Genomic DNA, 20,307 nt, shown 5'->3' on the forward strand with positions numbered 1-20,307 from the left:
CAGCTCTTTGCGCCAGAAGCCTGGAGAGCAGCTCCTCTGCTGCTCACACACTCTGCACAGTTGGCACAGCCTACGGCTTTACTGTGCGGCTGCCACAGCTGTGACAGCGATGGGCTCGCCCTCACTGGCCCTCAGTCACTTGTACTTGTGCTGTGGCTTGTGTGAGCGACACTGCTCGGCGACTGCCGGCACACTGTGAGACCGTGGGTGTGAGGTAAAAGCACGCTACCAGCGCTTGGCCACATTGGCCCTGAAGTCAGATCCTTCTCCTCTGTTGATGGTAACACTTGTCTACTCTCTGGCGCCGTCTCGCCTCATGCCTCGGCCTCGCCCCGGCATTGTTGCGCTCTCGTGGGCTAGACCCGTCCGCCATCCGGGCGCTATTCGTGGTCTCAGGCCCGCTCGGGCTGCGCGCCAAGGACCTTTCCCCCTTCCGGTGGATGTGGCGCTTCTGGCTTACGAGACCGCTCATCTGGCTGCTCTTTGCCCTCCTCGATCGCGCAAACATACTGCTGCCAGTGCTTGGCAGGCCGGCGAACAGGGAGACGGCGGTAGAGTCGTCAGCACTTGCAAGCCTGGAGACGGCCGAGGCCGAGGACCTCCCGCCACACGTCCACTTCACCTATGGCACGAATGAAGACGAGCAGCTATTGCAGAGGGCCCAAGCGAGGGAGCTGCAGCGAATCGTCGCAAGCCGGCCCGCTCTCGCGAAGCGCGTGCGGGTAGAGGTTCTAGAGTGCAAAGGCGCGGGCCACTTTGACACGCACTGGCAGGCGGCCGATGGGAGCAGCGCATGGACGCAGGCGATGCGCCGGGCGATCCATGCGATCCGTGCAGAGCAAGGGCCGTGAAGTGATAGCGAAAAGTCAAGAGAGATGCCCATCTGCACAAACGCGTCCTCTCTCGAACCTGCTCTGTGATGTCTGTGTCGTCTCTAGGGCCGTATTGGCGTAAAGAAAGGCGCGCCCAGACTCTTTACGTTAGATTAGAGCCGTTTGAAGACAGAGCTCGTCACTCTCGTGCACAGCGGGCTGGGTGGTGGGCGCGGGGCGGGGGCTACCTTCGTTGCGCACCCCATCGGTGTCCACCTGCTGTCTCTCTCGCGTCGGTGAGCTGTGTGCACGGGCCGACCCACAGGCCACGGCCGCTCAACCTCATCTTCAGTCAATATCGAAGATACACACACACCCTCGACGGGGAGGCAGGAGCGCTCTTTTCCCAGCGCCTGTCACGTGTCAGGCTGACTCGACCCCCCCGGGGCCCGCTCGGACGCGTCCACCCTCCGTCCAAAACTCACCTTCCCTCTTTTACATACATAAAATCAAAAACATCCGTCCCCTCTCTACCACGCGGCTCTCTACGACCGGTGCGCCGCGGCCGGTCAAGACACTCAGGTCGAGACACTACTCTACGCGGTACTGATCGCAAGCGCAATCATGCACGGACGGGCCTCTCTCTCGTCTCCGCGGCGCAGTGGGGGCAAGGAGTTGTACAGCAGCACGAGACCCTCCAGCGGCGCAATCCAACGGCGCAACGGACAGGTACAGGTGCAGGGTCCGAGGTAGCAGGTAAGTGCCAAGCAAGCAGCTGCAGTGGACAGTCGTCGGCTCAAGCCGGGCTACTGGCTGCCAGGTGCGCGGTAGAGGCCGTCCCACTGCGCCTTCTCCATCACCTCCGGCTTCTTGGCCGCCTCCTCCTCCACCTCGAGGTTGATGCTGCCTCCAACCGTCTCGATGTCCGCCGTCACCCGGACGTAGACCAGCTGCGGCTGCGTGGAGCCCATGCCTTCGGACGGGGCGGAACCAGAGGCGTGGGAGGCGTGCCATGGACGTGTTGGCAGGTGGTGCGGGCGGGCGCGCGGAGACGCTGGGGCGGAGATGCGGAGGGGCGGGTGGAGAGAGGTGGAGAGAGGCTGCTCGCAGGTCCTCGGCGGTGTCTCTATCAGCAGTCCGTCTTGAGAGTGACTGCTCAATTGATCCGTCTCTGCGTACGTCTCGGGTCCTCTCGGGTCCCCTCGCGCCCCCCGGGTATATGCGCACCCGTGTAGTTGAACTGGTCGTCGCAGAGCGGGTCCTGCGTCCGGCCGGCGGCGTCGACCCCGCGGCAAGAGAGGACGTACGACCCTTCCGTTTTCGCGTCCCAGTCAAAGTGCCACGCGGCCCACCCAAAGGCGCCCGACTTGTCGCCCACCTCTGCCCTCTGCCACGTCTTTGCGCCGTCGCTCGAAAACTCGACGTAGTCGATGTCGACGGCGCCGGCCCAGACCTACGGCAAGGCCAGGTGAACCTGAGGTGAACTGCTCCACACACACGAGGCGGTGGGGCCAGGCTATCCCTCGCGGCTTCCACGTCTGCAGAGAGGAGCTGGCACGGCATTGAAGGTGCGAGGCTCGGGAAGGGCCAGACCTTGCCGCGGACGCGCACCACGCCCGGCGCGAGCAGCCGCGTGCGCGAGTAAAAGTCCGGGTGGCCCGGCGGCGCCATCATTGCGCGGACGGGCAGCTGCTCGATCGGCAGCGGCGTCGGGTCGAGCCGCGAGCGGCGGTAGCAGTACACGTCCATCTCGGTCCCCCACCTGCGTCGCGAGGTACGCCAACGTCAGGTCGAGCCGAGTACGCGCGGCCGAATACGACTGCATACGCGAGACGGCGGCCGAGTACAGCTAGCTGCATGCGCGCCCTCTCGAGTGGTGAGAGCTGGAGTACGCGAGTCTTTTCTCCGCTTCTAGCCGCTTCTAGGGCCCCTCACCAGCCGCCCGAGGTGATCTCGATCGAGGTGAGCCACTTGACCGAGGCCATGCCGTACCAGCCCGGCACGATGATCCGCACCGGCGCGCCGTGGCACGGCAGCAAGTCCGCGCCTAGCCACCGGCTGGGGGTAGGGTTAGGGTTGGAGTCAGGTTTAGGGTGAGGGTGAGGTGGCAGCAACGTCCGCGCCGTTCATCTGCCAGCAGAGCATAACGTGGCCCGTCATCGCCTGCTCGACCGTCAGCGAGCGGCGAAAGTAGTCGACGGTGTTCCACTCGACGCCCTTGTCCGCGCCCGTAAAGATGACCTGCGCCGCACCGTCTTTGACGCCGACCTCCTGCAGCAGCTCCGCCAGCGAGCAGCCCGTCCAGTCGGCGCTGATGGGAGGAGGCGAGGTGTGAGGTATGGGAGCAAGGTGAAGCAGGGCGCGTGAGATTGGGAGGGCGCGGTGAGGCGAGGGACGGAGCAGTGCGGGATGCGAAACAAGCACCAGCCAAACGCGTCGGGGCCCCAAGGCACGTGCGAGGTGAAGCGCTCCGTGAGGCCCATCCGCCCGTTGCCGGCGCAAGCCATGAGGACGGAGGCGGTCTGTGCCTTCCGCCTCTTGATGTCGGCGAGGGACAGGCTCACCTCCTTGTCGACGAGGCCGTGGATCTTGAGCCGGTATGCGCTCGGGTCGATGAGCGGCACGTCAAAGTGGATGAGGAGGTAGTGCGAGCCCGCTGGCGTGATGTCGGCGGACAGAGTCTCGACATGCGCGCCGTGGCACCGCTTGCCGAGCTGCAGCTCCGCCGGTGTCACGTCGGAACGCCCGGTCGTGTGCTTCCAGTCGCCCGGCTCCTCCTTGTGGAAGTCGTCGACGGTGAAGGCCTCGGCTCCGACGTGTTCGAGCACCTTTTTACGGTGCTCGACCGCACGCGCAGCTTCTGTCTTGGCCGCGGCGAGGAACTCGGAGCTCTCAGCGTGCCGGGTCATGGATGACAAGGGAGAGCCAGCCAGCGGATGGATTTTTTTGTGGCTTCAAACACAGAGCGATATAGGGTGGCCCATGGAGGCCGCCGCCACCGAGGGTTAACCCCCCCCCCCCCCCCGAGGCCCCGCGTGCGATGGGCTCGCCGTTGGCGTGAGCGCCGAGCAGGTCGCAGTCCTCCTCGTCGTTCGACTCGTCGTCGCTAGTGTCCTCGCCCACGTCGCATGTACCGAGCCTAGATGTTAAGTCTGTATTTTGTGTATTTGAACCTGGGCTGGAAAAGACGTGTATTTTCGCGTATTTGCACTTGTTTCTGGACGGAAAACACACACACAGAGAGAGAGATTTTTGCAACATAAAAAAACAATGGGTCCAGGGCGGCGAGGAAAAAAATGGCGTGCCGATTTCTTTTCGCAAGGACGACCCGAAAGAAAACACGTGAATTTCGGCGACTCATCATCAATGAGCTCATTAGCTCAAGCCTCCTGCGTTGGCCAAATGGGCGAGCCCACGCGCGTGGAGGAGCGGAGGAGGCCGCGGCCTCGTCGCGTGGGCCCCTACGTCCTCTCCGGCCGAACGCTTGGGGTCGGCAACGGGCCCGTCCACCATGCAATTTCTCGCCTTGACGGGAGCGAGGTGGCAATCAAGATGGTCCCTCGCAGGGCTGGAGACGAGAGGGAGCCGGAGGAGGTCCCACATGGGTACCCTCTAGGGCCCCCGCGCCCCCCCAGAGGCGAAACCTTCGTCCCACATGCTCGCGCGCCGCGCCTCCACGTCCACGCACATTTGCACACGCGGGACCTGAGTGACGCGACGGCAACTGGAATGCTCCGGCCTATCTCAGCGCGAGGCTGTGCGCCGCTGATCCTCAAAAAGAATTTTACAAGCGGAAGAAAACGTGCGCCGAATGGCGTCAAGCAGCCGCGAGTTCTCCCGCCCCGCGTCGAGCCAGCGCCCGCTCGTCCCGTCGAGCCAGCGTCCGCTCGTCCCGCCCAACTTTCTTGACACCATCAACGATGGTTCCTCCCTGGCGGCCGCCGCTAAGCCGGCCGACGCCGGCCTCGCTGCCGACCTGCAGCTCTACCACTACCAGCTGCAGGCGCTCCAGTGGATGGTTGGACGTGAGCGAGCTCTGGACGGCATCCACGGCGGCATTCTCGGCGACGAGCAGGGCACTGGCAAGACGGTTATGTGCGCCGCGCTCGTCGCCAGCCACCGTTGCGACGATCTGCGGCCGCAAGTGCGGCAGCCGCAAGCGCCGCTGCAAGCGCAGCGGCCGCTCGGTTCGGAGGCACGCAAGTGCGGCGCGACTCTGATCTGCTGCACGCCCGTCATCGAGGGGCAGTGGAAGGAGGAGCTCGCGCGGCACGCGCCCGGCTTGAAGGTGGTCCGCTTTGATCCCGGCGCCTTCTAGGCACTGCTCGGACCTTCTATAGCACGCTTCCTGTGTAGGTGGTCAGCTTTGCGGGATGCCCTGCGGCGGGCGACGCCGCGGCTGTCGCGCGTGAGGTGCAGCCGAGGATGGAGCAGCCGGCACAGCCCGCCTTGTACCCGCCACAGCAAGGCTGCGCCCTCCGCTAGGTCGAGTGGCCAGCGGAGAGGCGGACATGACATGTCCGGGACACGCGTCGCTCACATGTCCCGAGACATGGCGATAGGTCGAGCGGCTCGCGGAGGCAGACGTCGTGCTCGCGACGTACGAGGTGCTGATGAAGGAGCTGGTCCACATCGACCGCTTCTTTGAGAGCAGCCGCGAGCGCCGCGCCGGCCTGACTGCCGCGCGCTCGCCGGGCGGACATGTCGAGGACGCGTCCTGTGACATGTGAGAGACATGTCCACAGGCCTGGGGCTGCGCGCGAGAGAGGCGGACTCGGACGCTCGCCCGTCGCCGCTCAAGTACCTCACCTTTTGGCGGGTCGTCCTCGACGAGGTGCAAAAGGCGCCGACGACGCACGCGGCGGGAGGGACGGGTGCATGTCGAGGACGCGTCCATGACATGTCCGAGACACGTCCCACAGGCGCCGACGTCGTACGCGGCGGGGAGGACGGTGCGGCTCGTTCGCGCCGTGCATCGCTGGGCCGTGTCGGGCACTCCGATGGAGGCGGGGCGGCTGGCCGACATCCGCCACCTCATCAACTTTGTGGCGGGCGAGGCGAGCCAGCTGGAGGCGGTGTGGAGGCGCGCGGCCGAGGGCGGCCGTCTCGGCGAGATGTGGCCGGGATATGGCCGAGACACAGTTGTCGCTCTGGGGCTCGGGCAGGCGCGCGGTCGAGGGTGGTCATCTCGACGAGCTGCGCGCCGTGCTGCGGCCGCTCTTCCTGCGGCGCACCAAGGAGCAGGTCGGGAGTCAGATCCGCGTGCCCAAGCAGGCGCGCCACCCCGAGATCAGCCGAGATCAGCCGAGATCAGCCGAGATCAGCCGAGGTCAGCCGAGGTCAGCCGAGGTCAGTCGATATGCAGCCGAGGTCAGCCGAGGTCAGCCGAGGTCAGCCGAGATGCAGCCGAGGTCAGCCGAGATGCAGCCGAGCGAGATCAGCCGAGATCAGCTGAGGCCAGCCGGAGTCTAGCCGAGGTGCGCCCAAGCAGGTAGCGCGCACGTTTGCCTTTGAGCTGAGCGAGGAGGAGAAGGTGCTTGCACGCAGAGCTTGTGCTGCGGCCTTCTAGGAGCGCTCTAGGAAGCCTCCAGGAACCTTCCTTTTCAGGTGCTGCACGCCGAGTTTGTGCTGCCTGCGGCGCGCGCGTTGCTAGACAAGCAGCCGCCGGGCGCGTCCCTCGAGCAGCAGCTGGTCTTGGTCGGGATTAGCCGAGATTAGCCGAGATCAGCCGAGATCAGCCGAGATCAGCCGAGCAGTCTGTGCCGGACGAGCACGCGCGCGCTGCTCTCGCCGGCTGAGCCTACCAGGAGCCTTGTACGCGCCTTCTTATAGGTCGAGCACGCGCAGCGCGCGCTGCTCTCGCCCGCGCTTTGGAGCGAGTGGGGCCGAAAGGCGAAGCTCGCCGTCGAGGCCGAAAGGCTGCAGCGTCAGGGTCGTCGTCTCCAGCGGCGGCCACCAGCCTCGCAGAAGCCGCTTTGTAGCCGCCTTCCCCGAGCCCTCTAGGCCTCGTTTCGAGCAGCGCCGCAGCCGCGCGCAAGGCAAAAGGGCGCCGCCGTCGAGACTAGCCGAGATGAGCCGGGATGAGCCGGGGTGAGCCGAGACTAGGCCAAGGGCGTCGCCGTCGAGCTGGTGGGAGAGCTCGTCGAGGCGGCGGCGGCGTGCTCCGGCGGCGGCGCGGTGGTCGAGGACGCGGCGGCAGCGTGGCGGCGCGGCGACACGCCGCCGCCGCCGCACAAGTGGCCTCCTCTCGAGATGACGCGAGATGGCCCGCGACTAGGCGCGGCTACACGCTGCCGCTGCACAAGTGCGACGGCGTCCGGCGCTCGCAGCCGCTCTGGCCGTCGCTACTCAGCGCGGCGCGCGCGGCGGCGGACAGCGCGCACTCTTTGCTGCGCGAGGCGGTGGAGAAGCACGCGCTCGGAAGCGGCGAGCTGCAGGCCTGCCTCCTCCCTTTCCTCCACCCCTTCTCCCCCCCCCCACTCCCCCCCCACCCCCCCCGCACTTCTCTCCACCGCCTCTGTCGCTACCTCCTCTCCCCCCACTGCCTCCGTCCCCACCTCCCCCTTCGCCTCCTCCTCCTGTACGACCCTGTCCTTCTCCGTCTTCTTCGCTGCAGGGCGCCGATGTCGAGGTGCTGCAGCAGCTGGTTGCGCTCAAGTTTGTGATGCACCGCGGCACGCGTCATCAGCCGAGACCAGCCGAGATCAGCCGAGATCAGCCGAGATCAGCCGAGATCAGCCGAGATCAGCCGAGATCAAGTCTGTGCTGCACGCGGCGGACTGGCGCTCAAAGTCGACCTCTCTCCCGCCTCTTCTCCGCTCGCGTTGGCAGGCATGGTTGGGCCGCCGCTGCCGCCGCCGCCGCCGCCCGACGCGCCCCACGCCGCTCGCGAGCGCGCCGCGGCGGAGGAGGCGCGGCGGAGGCGACTCACGCATGACGCGCTCGATCTCGTGTTGAGCACCGAGACGCTCTGCAAGGGCGCCGTCGGCATCGGCCGGCTCGCGCGGTGGGCGCTGGGGACATGTCGAGGACACGTCCATGACATGTTCGAGACATGCCCCTCAGGCCGGCTAGCGCGGTGGGCGCTCTCGGAGAGCAACTCGGACGGCGTCCTCTCCGTCCTGCGCCGCTACCTCGGCTTCTTCCCTCCGCGACGTGTCGTTTGCCTGCCCGAGACATGTCCACGACACGTCCCCGACATGGACAGGCTTCTTCCCTCCGAGCGACGTCCCCGCCAGCGGCCGCCCCACGCGCGAGCACGGCCGACCCCTCGTGCCGCTCGACGACCCGCGTGTGCGGTGGGCCGACGTGGCGCCGTTCCTGGCGCTGCGCGTCGAGGAGGTCGAGCAGGACGCCCGAGATCCGCCGAGACCACCCGAGATCACCCGAGATTAGGCGCTGCGCTTCGAGGAGGTCGAGCTAGACGCGTCGACGCTGGCGAGGTTCCGTCAGGGCATCGCCGAGATGGGCATGATCGACGATGGCGGCATCGTGGCGCTCGCGCGGCCGGCAGGCCAGTGCGGCTTCGTCACTCAATACATGCTCTGCCTCGGCTCCGACCTCGGCGACCCCCATTTCCGCGAGCGGCTGCCATGTTCACGCGTGCTATAGACCGGGCTCTTCTCTCCGCCCCTAGGCGACCTCTTCCGCGAGCGCGAGGAGATGCGGCTGATTGCCGAGCGGCGGCTGATGCCCGATGAGTGCGTCCGCACCTTCCCTGTCGGCCTTCGGCCCGCCACCTTCCCCTCGCAGCTGCTGTACGGCCTGCTGGGCGAGCGCGAGCCGCCGAGCTCCGAGGAGCAGGACACCTTCTTTGCTGGGAGGATCATGAACGGCGTCTACATGCGCCGTTTCGGAGCGTGGGGGCAAGGGCGCCCCGACAGCGACGCGCTGGTGGCGGAGCTCAACGCCGCACGGCAGGCGACGCGGCCAAAGCTGCAGGCGAGCTCCCTTGTCTGCTCTCTTCCTCTCTGTTTCTCCCCCCCCCCCCCACCCCCCTCTCACCCTCTGCCTCCCTCAATCGCGCCTCCCTTCCGCCCCCCCTGCTACAGGCCAGCCGTCTTGGGCGCGAGCTGAGCGAGGAGAAGACGCGGGCCGAGCTGCTGCGGCGCGTGGAGCGGCACCGCGCACGCTACGCACGCATCAAGGCGCTGGCCGACGCCAGCGCGAACGCTTGTGTCAGTGGCGGCGAGCGCCGTGGCTGGGAGGTGCTCGGCGGGAGCAGCAAGCTGCTGGCTCTGGCAAAGCTGCTTAAGGAGCACGTGGTTGCCGCGGGCGAGAAGGCGGTGGTCTTTACGCGGTTCGCCGAGGCAGTCCCACTGATCGGGGCGCTGCTGCGGCAGCGCGGCGTCGGCACCGTCTCTCTCAAGGAGGGCGGCGGCGGCAAGTGGTGGCCCAAGGAGTGGCGCGAGAGGCTGTCGGCGGGGCGGGCGGTCGACGTCTTCCAGACCGAGCCATCGTGCTCCGCCATCGTGCTCGAGGCGGGCCCCGCTGCCGCGGGCCTCACGCTCACCTGCGCGCAGCACGTCGTCTTCGTGGACGTGCTCTCCTCGGTGCTGCTCGAGTCGCAGGCCAGGGCGCGTGTTGAGCGCATCGGGCAGCGCGCACAGACGACAGCCTGGCATTTGATTGGCGCCAACAGCGTCGACGAGCCGTTGCGCCGGGCGGCAGACGCCGGAGTCGCGCTCGACGCCGACGCGGTGCGCTCGGTCCTCGCCCCCCCCTGAGGGACGCGAGGGGCAAGCAGCCAGCCGCGCGAAATCACCGTACGAGTATAAGTGTGTCCCACGTGTAAGCCTCTCTGCACACTGCGAACCGCGAACCGAAGCGCTGGCCTGACGCTGTCGCACGCGGCTCAATAATCGTTTGTCAAACGTGCGTCTCCAACCCACAAGCCTTCGTCTCGTTATCTCGCTCGGCTGGAACTAAAGTATTGTGACACGTGTACTCTACACACACGTTCACATGAGCGCAGCAGAAAGATTCTCTTTTTAACTCTACAGGAAGGGCGCCGCGCAGGCGGAGAGCAGAGGCGGACATCAAGAGCATGCTCCAGGCCGGGGGAGGGGGGGCAAAAGCGGCTCGACGAACACTATCCCAGCAGAGAGCGGAAGCGGCGAACCGCATGCTCCAAATCGGGAACGGCACGGGCACTCCTAAGTAGGGGCACTCGCCCCAAGCTAGGGGGGGGGGGGGCACTATCTCCACGCCGCGTCATCGAGGCGAGCCTCTGCGCGCGCTCTCCAGAGAAGCGCGAGCGACAGGGGCGCGTGTGCTTGCGACTCTTGGACGCGGCAGGAAGCGCGGGGGCGGTCGGGCAGCGCAGCCTAGTGAAGCTGGCACTCCTGGAACTCGTCGTCGTCGGTCCACGCGCCCTGTCCACAGCACGCGATGTGAAGAGTCGCTGTTCACACGACAGTGTGCGCCGTCCGCCCCCACGTCGCACCTCCAGGTCTTCGGTGCACTCCTCAAAGAGCTTGCGGCGGCGCGGCTGCTTCTCAAACTTCTTCTTCTCGGCGAGCTCGAGCTTGCGGCGGCGCGAGCCTTCCGGCGTCGGCGCGGCGAGGGTGGTCGTCGCCCAGTCGAACTCGGGGATGGCGATGTACATCATTTGCGCCGTGTAGTAGAACCTGAGGCAGAGGCGGGAGGCACAGAGGCGTATAGGCTATAGGGAAGGCGGAGGGGCTCCGGGGCAGGGTTCGGGCAGGGTTCGAGACGTCGGATTTGGGCGCGCACCCGTAGTCCATGCAGCCCTCGCCGTAGCCCTTCATCTGGTTGTTGAGGATCATGTGCTTGGAGGTCTGCGTGTCGTACATCTCTTGGGGCGAGCACGTGCCGGTGGAGGCGTCCACGTCGCAGGTGAGCGAGGCCGACGCGTCGAACCAGCCTGAGGGGCGGATTCGGTGTGGTTGCGTGTGGGTCACTGTGTGGGTGCGCCGCCGCAGTGCGGACTCGGTCGCGGGGCGGGCGGGCGGTGCGGGCGGGTGGAGCGCGCCGGTCAGCTCTTGGTCGGAGCGCCGGTGGATCGAGCCGGCCGGCACGTTGGCCACGTTGTTGAACTTGACGTTGTCGTCGCCGATGGCTCCGGCGATGGTGACCGTCTTGCGCGTTTCGAGGTTGTAGATGCCGGCGATGTTGTAGCCGCCAGGCGCGTTCGAGTCCTCGGCGAAGAAGACGTTGTCGCCCTTGCCCCAGTAGAGGGAGTCGACGTACGAGAGGCCCGCCTCGCGCTGCGGACCCATCACCACCTGGTCCGCCATGATGTGGTAAACTTTTGCGGAGATCGACTCGGGGAGCGGCGAGCCGTTGCGCGAGGCGACGCCGCCCTCGCGCACGACGACGCTGTCGAGCGCGTCGAGCGCCGCCTTGAACTCCGCCTCGAGGAAGATGAGCGTCGACGCGCGGTCGCTGCCGAGCGGCAGGGTCGACTTGTCCCACTTCGGCTCGCCGTCCGTGGTCTTGGTCTTTCCGAGGCCCGTCTCGGCGATGGCCCACTGGTTGGGCTTGTCCGGGTTGGTGCCGCCCCACTCCTGCTTTGACACGCCCGTCATGCGCAGCGGCGTCTTGCCCGAGACGGTCATGGCGCAGTTTGTGGACGGGCGCGTCCACTCGTATCCGTCCTCGAACTCGCCGTACCGGCCGTCGAACATGGCGTCGATCGGCTCGAGCGTGCCAGGGAGGTCGACCTGCGGGTACTCGAAGGCGCCCGACGCGGGCCAGTTGACGAAGGTTGCCATGTCGGTCTCGCCGTTGGCGGCGACGAAGCGGTAGAGGCGGCCCTGGTTGATGCCGAGCCCGTTGCGGTCCAGGAAGTGGGGCGACGTCTTGTCCTTCTTGCCGAGCCAGACCGTCCAGCCGGAGCCGCACGAGGAGTCACCGTAGTCCTCGATGCCGATGGCGATGTAGTCGGGGTGGCCGGTGGAGATGGTGAAGGCCATCTCGATGGTGCCGACGCTGAGGTGCGGCAGCTGGTACCAGTGGCCACGGCGCACGTCGAGGATCTGCACGGTGCCGGTGGGAGCGGAGGGGGACGAGCCGGCGGGCGGGTTGAAGGACGCGCCGCCTTCCTGCGCGACGAGCACAAATTCGTCCTCCGAGCCGACGCCCTCCGCCGCGCCGTAGGCTGGCACGCCGTCCACGGTGTACGAGTACTCGTGCTTGTAGGAGATCTTGGAGCCGCAGTGGCCGTACAGGCCGCAGAAGCGCAGATCGGTGCCCTCGGGGACCGGGTCGAGCGGCGACGCGGGGCAGAACGGCTCGTTCGGCTCGGTGACGACGGTGTACGTGCCGTCGGGGTTCTTGAGCGAGTTCTTCACGTTGATGTGCAGGTCGGAGTGCTTCTTGACGATCGTGTACGCGGCCTCGGAGGTGGCGGTCGGCGGGATGACCGTGTTGTAGGGGAAGCCGCGGGCGGTGAAGACCTTCTTGACGGTCTGCCCGCCGTTGACGACCTCGAGCGTCTCGCGGTCGAGGTCGGCGAACTGAAGGTGGCAGGAGGGGGGGGGGGGGGGGCTGGGCGTGAGGGCTGGGAGGGGCAGGGCGGGGGCTGAGTCGGAGCCTGCTCCATCGCCCCGTGCATGATGAGGATGTCCTCGGGGGCGGGCGGGAGCTCGCCGAAGCCGCCCTTGTCCTCGGAGGTGGAGATGGCCCACTGCGCAGACTGGGCGCCGACTTGCCCGCGGATCTCGGTGTTGATGAAGGTGCGCATGTACGATTTGCCGGTGGCCATCGTCTGCATCATGCCGTTGCCGAGGATGGGCATCGCGTTGAGGCCGTCAAACGAGCCGACGTAGCAGAAGTCTCCCTGGGGCGGCAGGAGGCTGGGTTCGAGAAGCGGGGAAGGCGGGTTGTGTTGGGCGGCTCGGCTGGGGCTCTGGCAGAGCGCAGAGGGTGGCTGGTGGAGGCACCTCCGGGTGGCGCGGGCTGAGCTGCCAGTTGAAGAGGGGATCGTGGTGCGTGCACTCCGAGGCGGTGAGGAGCGAGTCGATCTTGGCGCCAGAGAAGCCCTCGGCGTGGACGATGTGGGCGCCCGCCTCCACGAAGCAGTTGAAGTCGGTGATGGTCGAGACGGGATTGAAGGGCTCCTCGGCCGAGGCGTTGCAGCAGTGCATGTCGTAGCCCGTCTGCGCGGCGAGGGCGGTGGTGGGCTCGACGGCGGCGGGCTGAGTGGTAAAGGCGTGGGCGTGGCGGCGAGGGCGGCGGCGGGCTCCGCGGAGGCGGGCTGGGCGGGGGTCGCGAGGGCGGCGGCGGCGAGGGCGGCGGTGGGGTGAGCGGCGGTGGGGTGAGGCGGCGCCTTGACCATCGCGCACGTCTGGCGCGCCGGCTCGTATGCGCTTGGGTTCGACATGTGCTCGGGCGTGAAGACGTGGTCCCTCGGCGCCGTCAGGTACTCGTTGGTAGACGCGAGGGCGAGGCGGCGGCGCCCGTCGCCAGCCTGGCACCTGGATGAGGTGTCAGGAGGATGATGCACGGCGTCAGGAAGGTGGTGACGGCGACGTGGATTGGCGGGAGTGTGGGGCGATCCGCGCGCACGTCGCTTCCTCGGGGAGCACAGGGCACGTTGGGCAGACGATCGGCTCGGGGCACGGCTCGGGTTGCGACGCAAACGCGAGGAGGAGCGCTGGGAGCGAGTACAGCATTGCGAGCAGAAGACGTGAGGACGAGCGCTGCGGCGAGGGGGTGGCGGGCGTGAGTATTCGGGGAGCGCGAGCGCTCCTGGGAAAGCTATGGCGACCACCTGGAAAGGCCGAGGGGTTAGGGCTTTAGGGCTTAGGCCGACGGAGGATTGCATATCACGGCCGAACCATATATGCCTGCATCTCCGCCGGGGCTGATTTTTGAGTACGCTTTTGCAGCCTTGTTTCCCCTGGAGGGATACACCGGCCGCTGTTTTTTGAAAGAAAGAAAACAAAACTGCATTTAGCTATCTCTGCACCACAGACAGGAAGAAGAGAGAGAGGAGCCGCCTAAGTAAGCGACTCCTGCGAGGACGGCGAGGCACTTAGCTCCGTGCTCTCGACCGCCCTCCCTCGCCGCAGGCATGGTGTTGTGTGAAAGAAAGAAAACAAAAACTGATAACACTCCAAGTGCTCCAAGTACCAAGAGAACCCTCAAGAGGGATTTTTGAGCACCATGCCTGGTTTTCGTTTCTTGTTGGAACCCGTTTCCTCTCTCTCTAGTTTCCCGAGGAATTCAGTGCGTAGGCGTCACCAGCCAGTCATCTTGGTTGGGAGCGGAGCTGCTCTTATTGCAATACGGGTGAAAGCGAAGAACCGGCGCAGCCAGAGTGCTGGCGCGGTCGCAGAGCCTGGCGCGGCCACAGAGCTGGCACGGCGCCGGGCCAGGAAGAGCAGCGAGAGAGCTGCAGGAGCAGCACGCAAAGAGCGAGCGCGGCCACGAGGCACGCGGAACGTGCTTGGACGTACGTCGCGTCCTGAGTTCATGGAGAAACTCCGTGGAGACTGGCAAGAGGGATGAAGACCCTTCATATGAGAAGACGCTCCTCAGTGAGTACCTGCGATGTAGTAGCCTCACACGAGTTGGGGCCCCTACCCCAATCGTTGAGGCGATCTTCGCTCGGTACGTTCGGTGTGGCTCACCCTCCATGCCGTGAACAGGCGTTTTATCCACCCTATATTCTTCTCTCGTTCCTCTGCCCGTGCCTTGGTCTTGTCGTTGTTTCGCACCCATGTCTGTATGGCAATCGAGGCTGCCTTCCCCACTACCTGTAGTTCACTCGTCACCTCTCCCGCAAGCTCCCTTCTCTTTCTTTCGGGTATGGAGTCCGTGAGTGCGGGTAGCGTGCAGGCAATCACGGGTGCTATTTTGTCGTACTCCTCTTCGGCGAGCGCCCCAAATCTAGACCCTTTCGCCTTTAAGGAGGCTGCCCTCGCTCGTCTCAGGAATGTGGCGGTGTCTTTTGAGTCCGGCGCCTCCCGTTCAACTCTTGCTGTCGCCCTCGCTGTGTGTTTGTCGAGCTTCCGCATGAAGTGACGCGCCTCTTCCTTAGATGAGTGACAGTGTTGTGCCAGCGAGAGCATCTAAATTTCTTTTTTCTCCGTAACGAAAGGCCGTCGGCCATGTTCCGGCTACTCTTTATCCTCATCAGCACCAGTATCACTGGCGCCGCCGAAACCTGCGTCGCCAACAACTTCGTCGCCGGCGCCGCCGGCCTCAGCGCCTCGTTTCTCGGCGCATTTACGCCTTCCGAGTGCGCCAAGCTGCGAGAGGCCTCGCGCTCCGCCGCCACAAACGCCACCGCCGACGTCCGCTCAAATCCGAACTCCGACGCGCCGTGGGTCTCGCGAACGTATGTCGTGGGAGACGGCTTCCGGTCGGATGGACCGAGCGGCGCTCTCGAGCTTCCGGCCTGGGCGAAGCAGCGCCTGCTCTCGCTGGCGCTCACCGCCGATCGCAGCTTGTGGAGACTCTCCCGCGCGGAGAGCGACGGCCTCGAGGCGCCGATCGTGTCCACATACGTTTCGCCTGCCGACCATTTTGGCTGGCACGTCGACCAGTCGGTCGAGCAGGCGGCGGCCGACGCTTCGGCGGGCCGTGCCGGGAGGCTGCTCGCCATCGCTCTGCAGCTCTCTTCTCCGGGTGAGTACGAGGGCGGCGAGCTGGAGGTTGGTGCGAGCGTGGCGCCGCGCGGGGTCGGCGACCTCGTCGTCTTCCCGGCGGCGGTGCCGCACCGGGTCACGCGTGTGCAGGCGGGCCAACGGCTCCGCCCTCTGCCTCCCTCTCTCGCCTCTCGCCGCTCTCCCCTCACCACTCTCGCCTCTCTCACCTCCTCGCCTCAGCCCTCACCCCAACTCGTCCCAACTCCGCGTGCAGGCGGGCCCTCGCCTCTCGACCTCCCCGCCTCCCCACCTCCACCCCTCTCCCCTCTCCCCTCCTCACCCCCCCTCACCCCCCCCCCTCACCTCCCCCTCTGCGCGTGCAGACAGGTGCGCGTGTCGCACTCATCGCGTGGCTTCGCGGCGGCGGCGGCGGCGCCGACACCGCCCTTGAGCTCCACCGACGAGTGCTCGGCGCGTGGACTGGGACCGGCGAGGCGGCGGGCGCGCTGTCGGGCGACGCGGTCTCCTCGCCGCCAGCTGCGGTTCCGCGCGCAGTGTGCTCGGCCAGCTTGCGCCTCCGGCCCAGGGAGCCCAACACCGCCTCTCCCGCCGCCTCTGGCAGGTGCTCAGCCTGCTCGCCGCGCAGCTCGAGCAGGCGGGGAGGCACGCCGAGGCGCTGCCGCTGCTGCAGAGGGCGGCGGCGCAGCAGCCTGACGACGCGGCGGCGCGGAACCGTAGAGGGGGAGGGCAGAGTCCGTGTGTTCCGACTAGCACACGAGGGGACATGTGCATGTGCTCAACTATTCTCAGCCGTATTCGGTGTATTCGTAGCCCTCGTATTCGCGCGGTGCTCCGAATACACTGATGCCCTATTCCCGCCCCGGCTCTGTTGTCTTCACGACACAGGCGCAAAATAACTTGGGCGTGACGCTGTACGCAATGCGCCGGCTGGACGAGGCGGAGGCTGCCTTTCGCGACGCGGTGTGAAGAATGATACGTCGGGCACACCTCGGGTAGAGTGTAGAGAGATGGGTTGCGGGAGCGGTTTCCGGCCCATGCTGCGGTCTTTGTGCAGGGATCTTTGTGGGGTGGGCACGCGTTACGAACGCAGGGCACGAGGCCGTCTATCTACTCCACGCCTCGACTCTTGCGCATCCCCACTGTTAGGTTCGCCTCGCGCCCGACGACGCCACGCTCTTTGCCCGGCTCGGCGAGGTCAGCCTCCCTCTTCCCAGCCCGCCTACGCGAGTAGGCGCCCGCAATTGCCTTCCGTCCTACCCCTCCCCTCCTAGCTTCGCCCACGCCGGCACGGCCTCCCCCCCTGTCTCACCCTCACCGACCCTCAATCCCCCCCCCGCGCCCTTCCTCACCCCCCTCCTCCTCGCCCTTTGGGGCCCTCGCCCTGGTAAGGTTGGCCGCGCGATTGGGTCCCGAGGGAGCCTCGGCCGGGCGGTGCGCGCCTTTGGCGAGGCGGCGCGGCTGGCACCCGCCGACGCCGACTTGCAGGCGAGTCTCCTCGAGGCGAGGAGGGCGTATAGCCGCGCGCAAAGTTGAAACAACGAGAGTTCTTGAGAGAGCTCACCTTTTTTTGTGTACATTGGGTGGACGGTCCGGTTTTTGTTGGCAAATCAAGTCCTGTGGTGTGATCTGTGATCTGTAAGGGTCCGCCCGCAGGCGCATTTTGTATACCGAGGCGGTGCCCGGTGCCGAACCTGTCGGTGGTGTACTCAGTACCTGGGTCATAGTGCCAGTGCGCGCCAGTCCCCTCGATATCGACGGGGCACCAAGGCGTTCCAAAACCAAGGGACTCGGATACGTTTGCAGGTGGCGAATAGGCACGTGGGCAACGCGGCAACACAGAGCCTTGGACCCTTTCGCCCTTTCTCATCACTGCCCCGACACCCACTCCTCGACCTTCTTGGGCAGCAGCTGGTTCGACAGGTCCTCTCCGTGGCCTAGGCAGCCGCTCTCGCCCTTGCCCCAAGTAAAGACGGCGCCACTGGCGGTGATGGAGAGGCTGTGGCTGCGTCCAGCCGACACAGCGACGACGCGCTGGCCAGCAAAGCCCTGGATCTTCTTGGGCAGCAGCTGGTTCTGCGCGTCGCCGTGGCCCAACCGGCCATTGCATCCGCGGCCCCAGCTCCAGACAGATCCGTCGGCTGTGATGGCGAGGTTGTGGCCATCTCCAGCCGAGACAGCGACGATGCGCTGGCCAGCAAAGGCCTCGATCTTCTTCGGCAGCAACTGGATCTGCTCGTCGCCGTGGCCCAGCTTGCCGCGGTATCCGCCGCCCCAGCTCCAGAGGTCGCCGTCGGCGGTGAGGGCGAGGTTGTGGCCATCTCCAGCCGAGACAGCGACGATGCGCTGGCCAGCGAAGGCCTCGACCTTCCTCGGCAGCAACTGGATCTGCTCGTCGCCGTGGCCCAACTTGCCTGAGGCTCCCCAGCCCCAGCTCCAGACGGCGCCGTCGGCGGTGATGACGATGGTATGCACGGCTCCCGCCGCCACGGCGACAACGCGCTGGCCAACCAAGGCCTCGACCTTCTTCGGCAGCAGCTGGTCCTGCTCGTCGCCGTGGCCCAGCCGGCCATTGCATCCGCGGCCCCAGCTCCAGACAGATCCGTCGGCTGTGATGGCGAGGCTGTGCATTTCTGCTGCCGACACAGCGACGATGCGCTGGCCAGCAAAGGCCTCGATCTTCTTCGGCTGCCACTGGTCCTGCTGGTCGCCGTGGCCCAACTGGCCAAAGCCTCCTTCGCCCCAGCTCCAGACGCCATCGGCGGTCAGGGCGAGGCTGTGGTATCCTCCAGCCGACACGCTCGCGGCGCGCTCGCCGCCCAGCGTCGACGGCAGGCGGGTCGGTGTGGTGAGCTGCGTCACGCCCTCGCCGTGGCCGAGTACCCCAGGGCTGAACCACGGCGCAGAGCCGCACGACGAGAGCCGCCCCTCGCCGTCGATGAAGAGGCTGTGCGTTTTGCCTGCCGCCGCCCTCGCCGGCGGGTTGGACTCGCGCAGCAGCGCAGAATAGCACAGCCACCGCACGGCGCAGATATCGTCCTCGGGCTGCGCCGGCAGCTCGAAGCCGCGCTCTTGCGCCCACAAGCGGATGCCCTGCTCTGCGAGCGAGGCGTGGAAGAGCAGCGAGACGGCCGCGACGCGAGCGATGTCGACGGGGCTGTCGCAGCAAGAGAGGGCGCGCTCGAGGAGCTCCCTGGGGAGGTCGAGGAGCCGGGCGGGCGGCGGCGCGTCTGGCGAGGTAGCGGCGGTGGCGGAGGCGGCGGGGCGGCGCGAGCGGCGGCGCGGCGGGGTGGACATCGCGAAGAGAGAATTCTTTGTCCTCAATCTAGAGCTCTACTGCTGCTCTTGGCAGGAGATTTGCCACTTATGAGATCTCTAAAAGGCATCTACGATCTACAGTCCAAGGATCTTCCGATGTTGGGTAGAGATGTCCATGTATGATTCCTAATTGTCTACCTGAGAAGGTACACACACTGAGAGCAATCACGGCGGCGCAGGCTCACCCGCCAACTCCTCTTCCAATTCTGACGCCTCCGCAGCGGCCCCCGGCTCGCCACAATCCTCGGGCAAAACGCTGCCCGCCTCACTGCCCGACTCGGCTCCTTCAGCAGCCGCCGCATCTGCGAACGCTGTATCATCTCCCCCCTCCTCGTGGCTGTTTGCCGCCTCCGCCTCCGCCTCCGCCTCCGCCTCCGCCTCCGCCGCCGCCTCCGCCGCCTCCGCCTCCGCCGCCTGCTCCGCCGCCGCCTTCTCCGCCGCCTCTGCCTTCGCCGCCGCCCGCTCCGCCGCCTGCAGCTTGTGGCGCCACTCGGCGGCCGCGTCCTCGACCTCAACGAGGAGCTCCTTCACCCGCGCCGCCGCCGGAGCCGCACCGACGCCCTCAATGTCCGACACGTCGGCGAGCGCCGCCTCCGCGCCCAAGCACGCCTCCGCCGCCTCCTCCGCCGCCGCCTCCACGCGGCCTCGCGCCGCAGCGAGCGCCTCCAAAGCCTCCGACGCGGCGGCCGACCCCCGCGCCCCGGGAGGGCGCGCGCGCGCCACCGCCTTGCGCGCCTCGTCGGCGAGCGCGCGCAAGCGGTCGGCATCGGCCATCCGCTCTGCACGCAGCGCGGCGCGACCCCGCGGCACCGCCATCAGCTGGGAGAGGGCGTCGGCCTTGGCCTCGTACGCCTCGCGGGGCGCGTCCTCGCCCTCGTCGTAAATCCACTCCTCCGTCTCGCACAGCGCCGACTCGAGCGGCGCCCTCTCCGCCTCCGAAGCGAACGGGGCCAGCGCGTCGGACAGGTCGGCGCGCGCCGCATAGACCGACGCCTGCAGGAAGGCTCAGAGAAGGTTCCGAGAGGGCTCGTGGGTCGTTCGGCGCGCGCCGGCCGACGCCTCGAGGTCGTTCTTCGCGGCGAGCGCCCGCTCAATCTCCGCGTCCGTGGCGGCCATCGCCTCCTCCTCGCCGAGGAGCGTGGCGAGGGCGCTCTCGGTCAGGCCAAACGACCTGAGTCACGGCGGCCAGGTGTCACGGCTGGAGGCGGGCCAAGGGCGTCCCGGGGGGGGGGGGGGGGGGGCTCTCGGCCTCCCCAGGGAGGGGAAAAAGGGGGGGGGGCTCTCGCCCTCCCCGGGAAAGGGGAGGGGAGGGGAAAAAAGGAGGGAAAAAAGGAAAGGGGGAAAGGAAAGGAACCCAGGAAAAAAAAAAAAGGAGGGGAAAGGAGGGGAAAGGAGGTGGAAAGGGGAAAATTTCGGCCCAAGCGACCCCCCTCGATTTCAAGGGGGGGGGGGGGGGAAAAAAACGCGTCCCCCCCCCCACCCTTTCCGCCGAACGGGCCCCCCTCCTGGCCCGGGCCAAAAATGTTCTCCTTTCCCTTTCCGCCTCCGCCGCCAGGCTTGTGGGGGCCAAACGCCTCCACGGCCTTTTTCCCCTGCCGGTT

The 20,307-nt window shown here is 66.8% G+C and overlaps 4 protein-coding genes across 4 annotated transcripts in view; 1 reads left to right on the forward strand and 3 right to left on the reverse strand.

Moving 5' to 3' along the window:
• Nucleotides 1-1,293: 1,293 nt before the first annotated feature.
• Nucleotides 1,294-3,737, reverse strand: EMIHUDRAFT_433035 (sulfite oxidase). The gene is made up of 6 exons (XM_005759626.1): nt 3,237-3,737; nt 2,928-3,123; nt 2,748-2,851; nt 2,406-2,574; nt 2,040-2,265; nt 1,294-1,785 (listed from the first exon to the last, which is right to left on the reverse strand). Exons 1-6 carry the CDS (start codon nt 3,719-3,721, stop codon nt 1,619-1,621), a joined length of 1,347 nt encoding a protein of 448 aa, XP_005759683.1. The 5' UTR covers nt 3,722-3,737; the 3' UTR covers nt 1,294-1,618.
• A 5,109-nt stretch (nt 3,738-8,846) lies between these two features.
• On the reverse strand, nt 8,847-13,585 carry AP1 (alkaline phosphatase). The gene is made up of 11 exons (XM_005759627.1): nt 13,549-13,585; nt 13,344-13,477; nt 13,105-13,252; nt 12,719-12,934; nt 12,370-12,615; nt 10,807-12,292; nt 10,548-10,698; nt 10,258-10,441; nt 9,807-10,186; nt 9,746-9,758; nt 8,847-9,687 (listed from the first exon to the last, which is right to left on the reverse strand). Exons 2-9 carry the CDS (start codon nt 13,448-13,450, stop codon nt 10,139-10,141), a joined length of 2,586 nt encoding a protein of 861 aa, XP_005759684.1. The 5' UTR covers nt 13,451-13,477; nt 13,549-13,585; the 3' UTR covers nt 8,847-9,687; nt 9,746-9,758; nt 9,807-10,138.
• Nucleotides 13,586-14,890: 1,305 nt separating this feature from the next.
• On the forward strand, nt 14,891-16,235 carry EMIHUDRAFT_97072 (hypothetical protein; the record flags this gene model as incomplete). Its single annotated transcript, XM_005759628.1, has 3 exons — nt 14,891-15,493; nt 15,754-15,912; nt 15,993-16,235. 3 exons carry the CDS (start codon nt 14,891-14,893, stop codon nt 16,233-16,235), a joined length of 1,005 nt encoding a protein of 334 aa, XP_005759685.1.
• Nucleotides 16,236-18,871: 2,636 nt separating this feature from the next.
• The window catches only part of EMIHUDRAFT_461898 (hypothetical protein), a gene marked incomplete at both ends in the record, with an annotated part of 5,153 nt that continues 3,717 nt past the window's right edge, over nt 18,872-20,307 (reverse strand). Inside the window, one exon of the mRNA XM_005759629.1 lies at nt 18,872-19,699. Coding sequence (XP_005759686.1) covers nt 18,872-19,699 — 828 coding nt within the window. The remainder of the gene's footprint in view (nt 19,700-20,307) is intronic.

This window comes from Emiliania huxleyi (assembly GCF_000372725.1).
Source record: "Emiliania huxleyi CCMP1516 unplaced genomic scaffold EMIHUscaffold_8, whole genome shotgun sequence".
NCBI classification, from domain to species: Eukaryota; Haptophyta; order Isochrysidales; family Noelaerhabdaceae; genus Emiliania; species Emiliania huxleyi.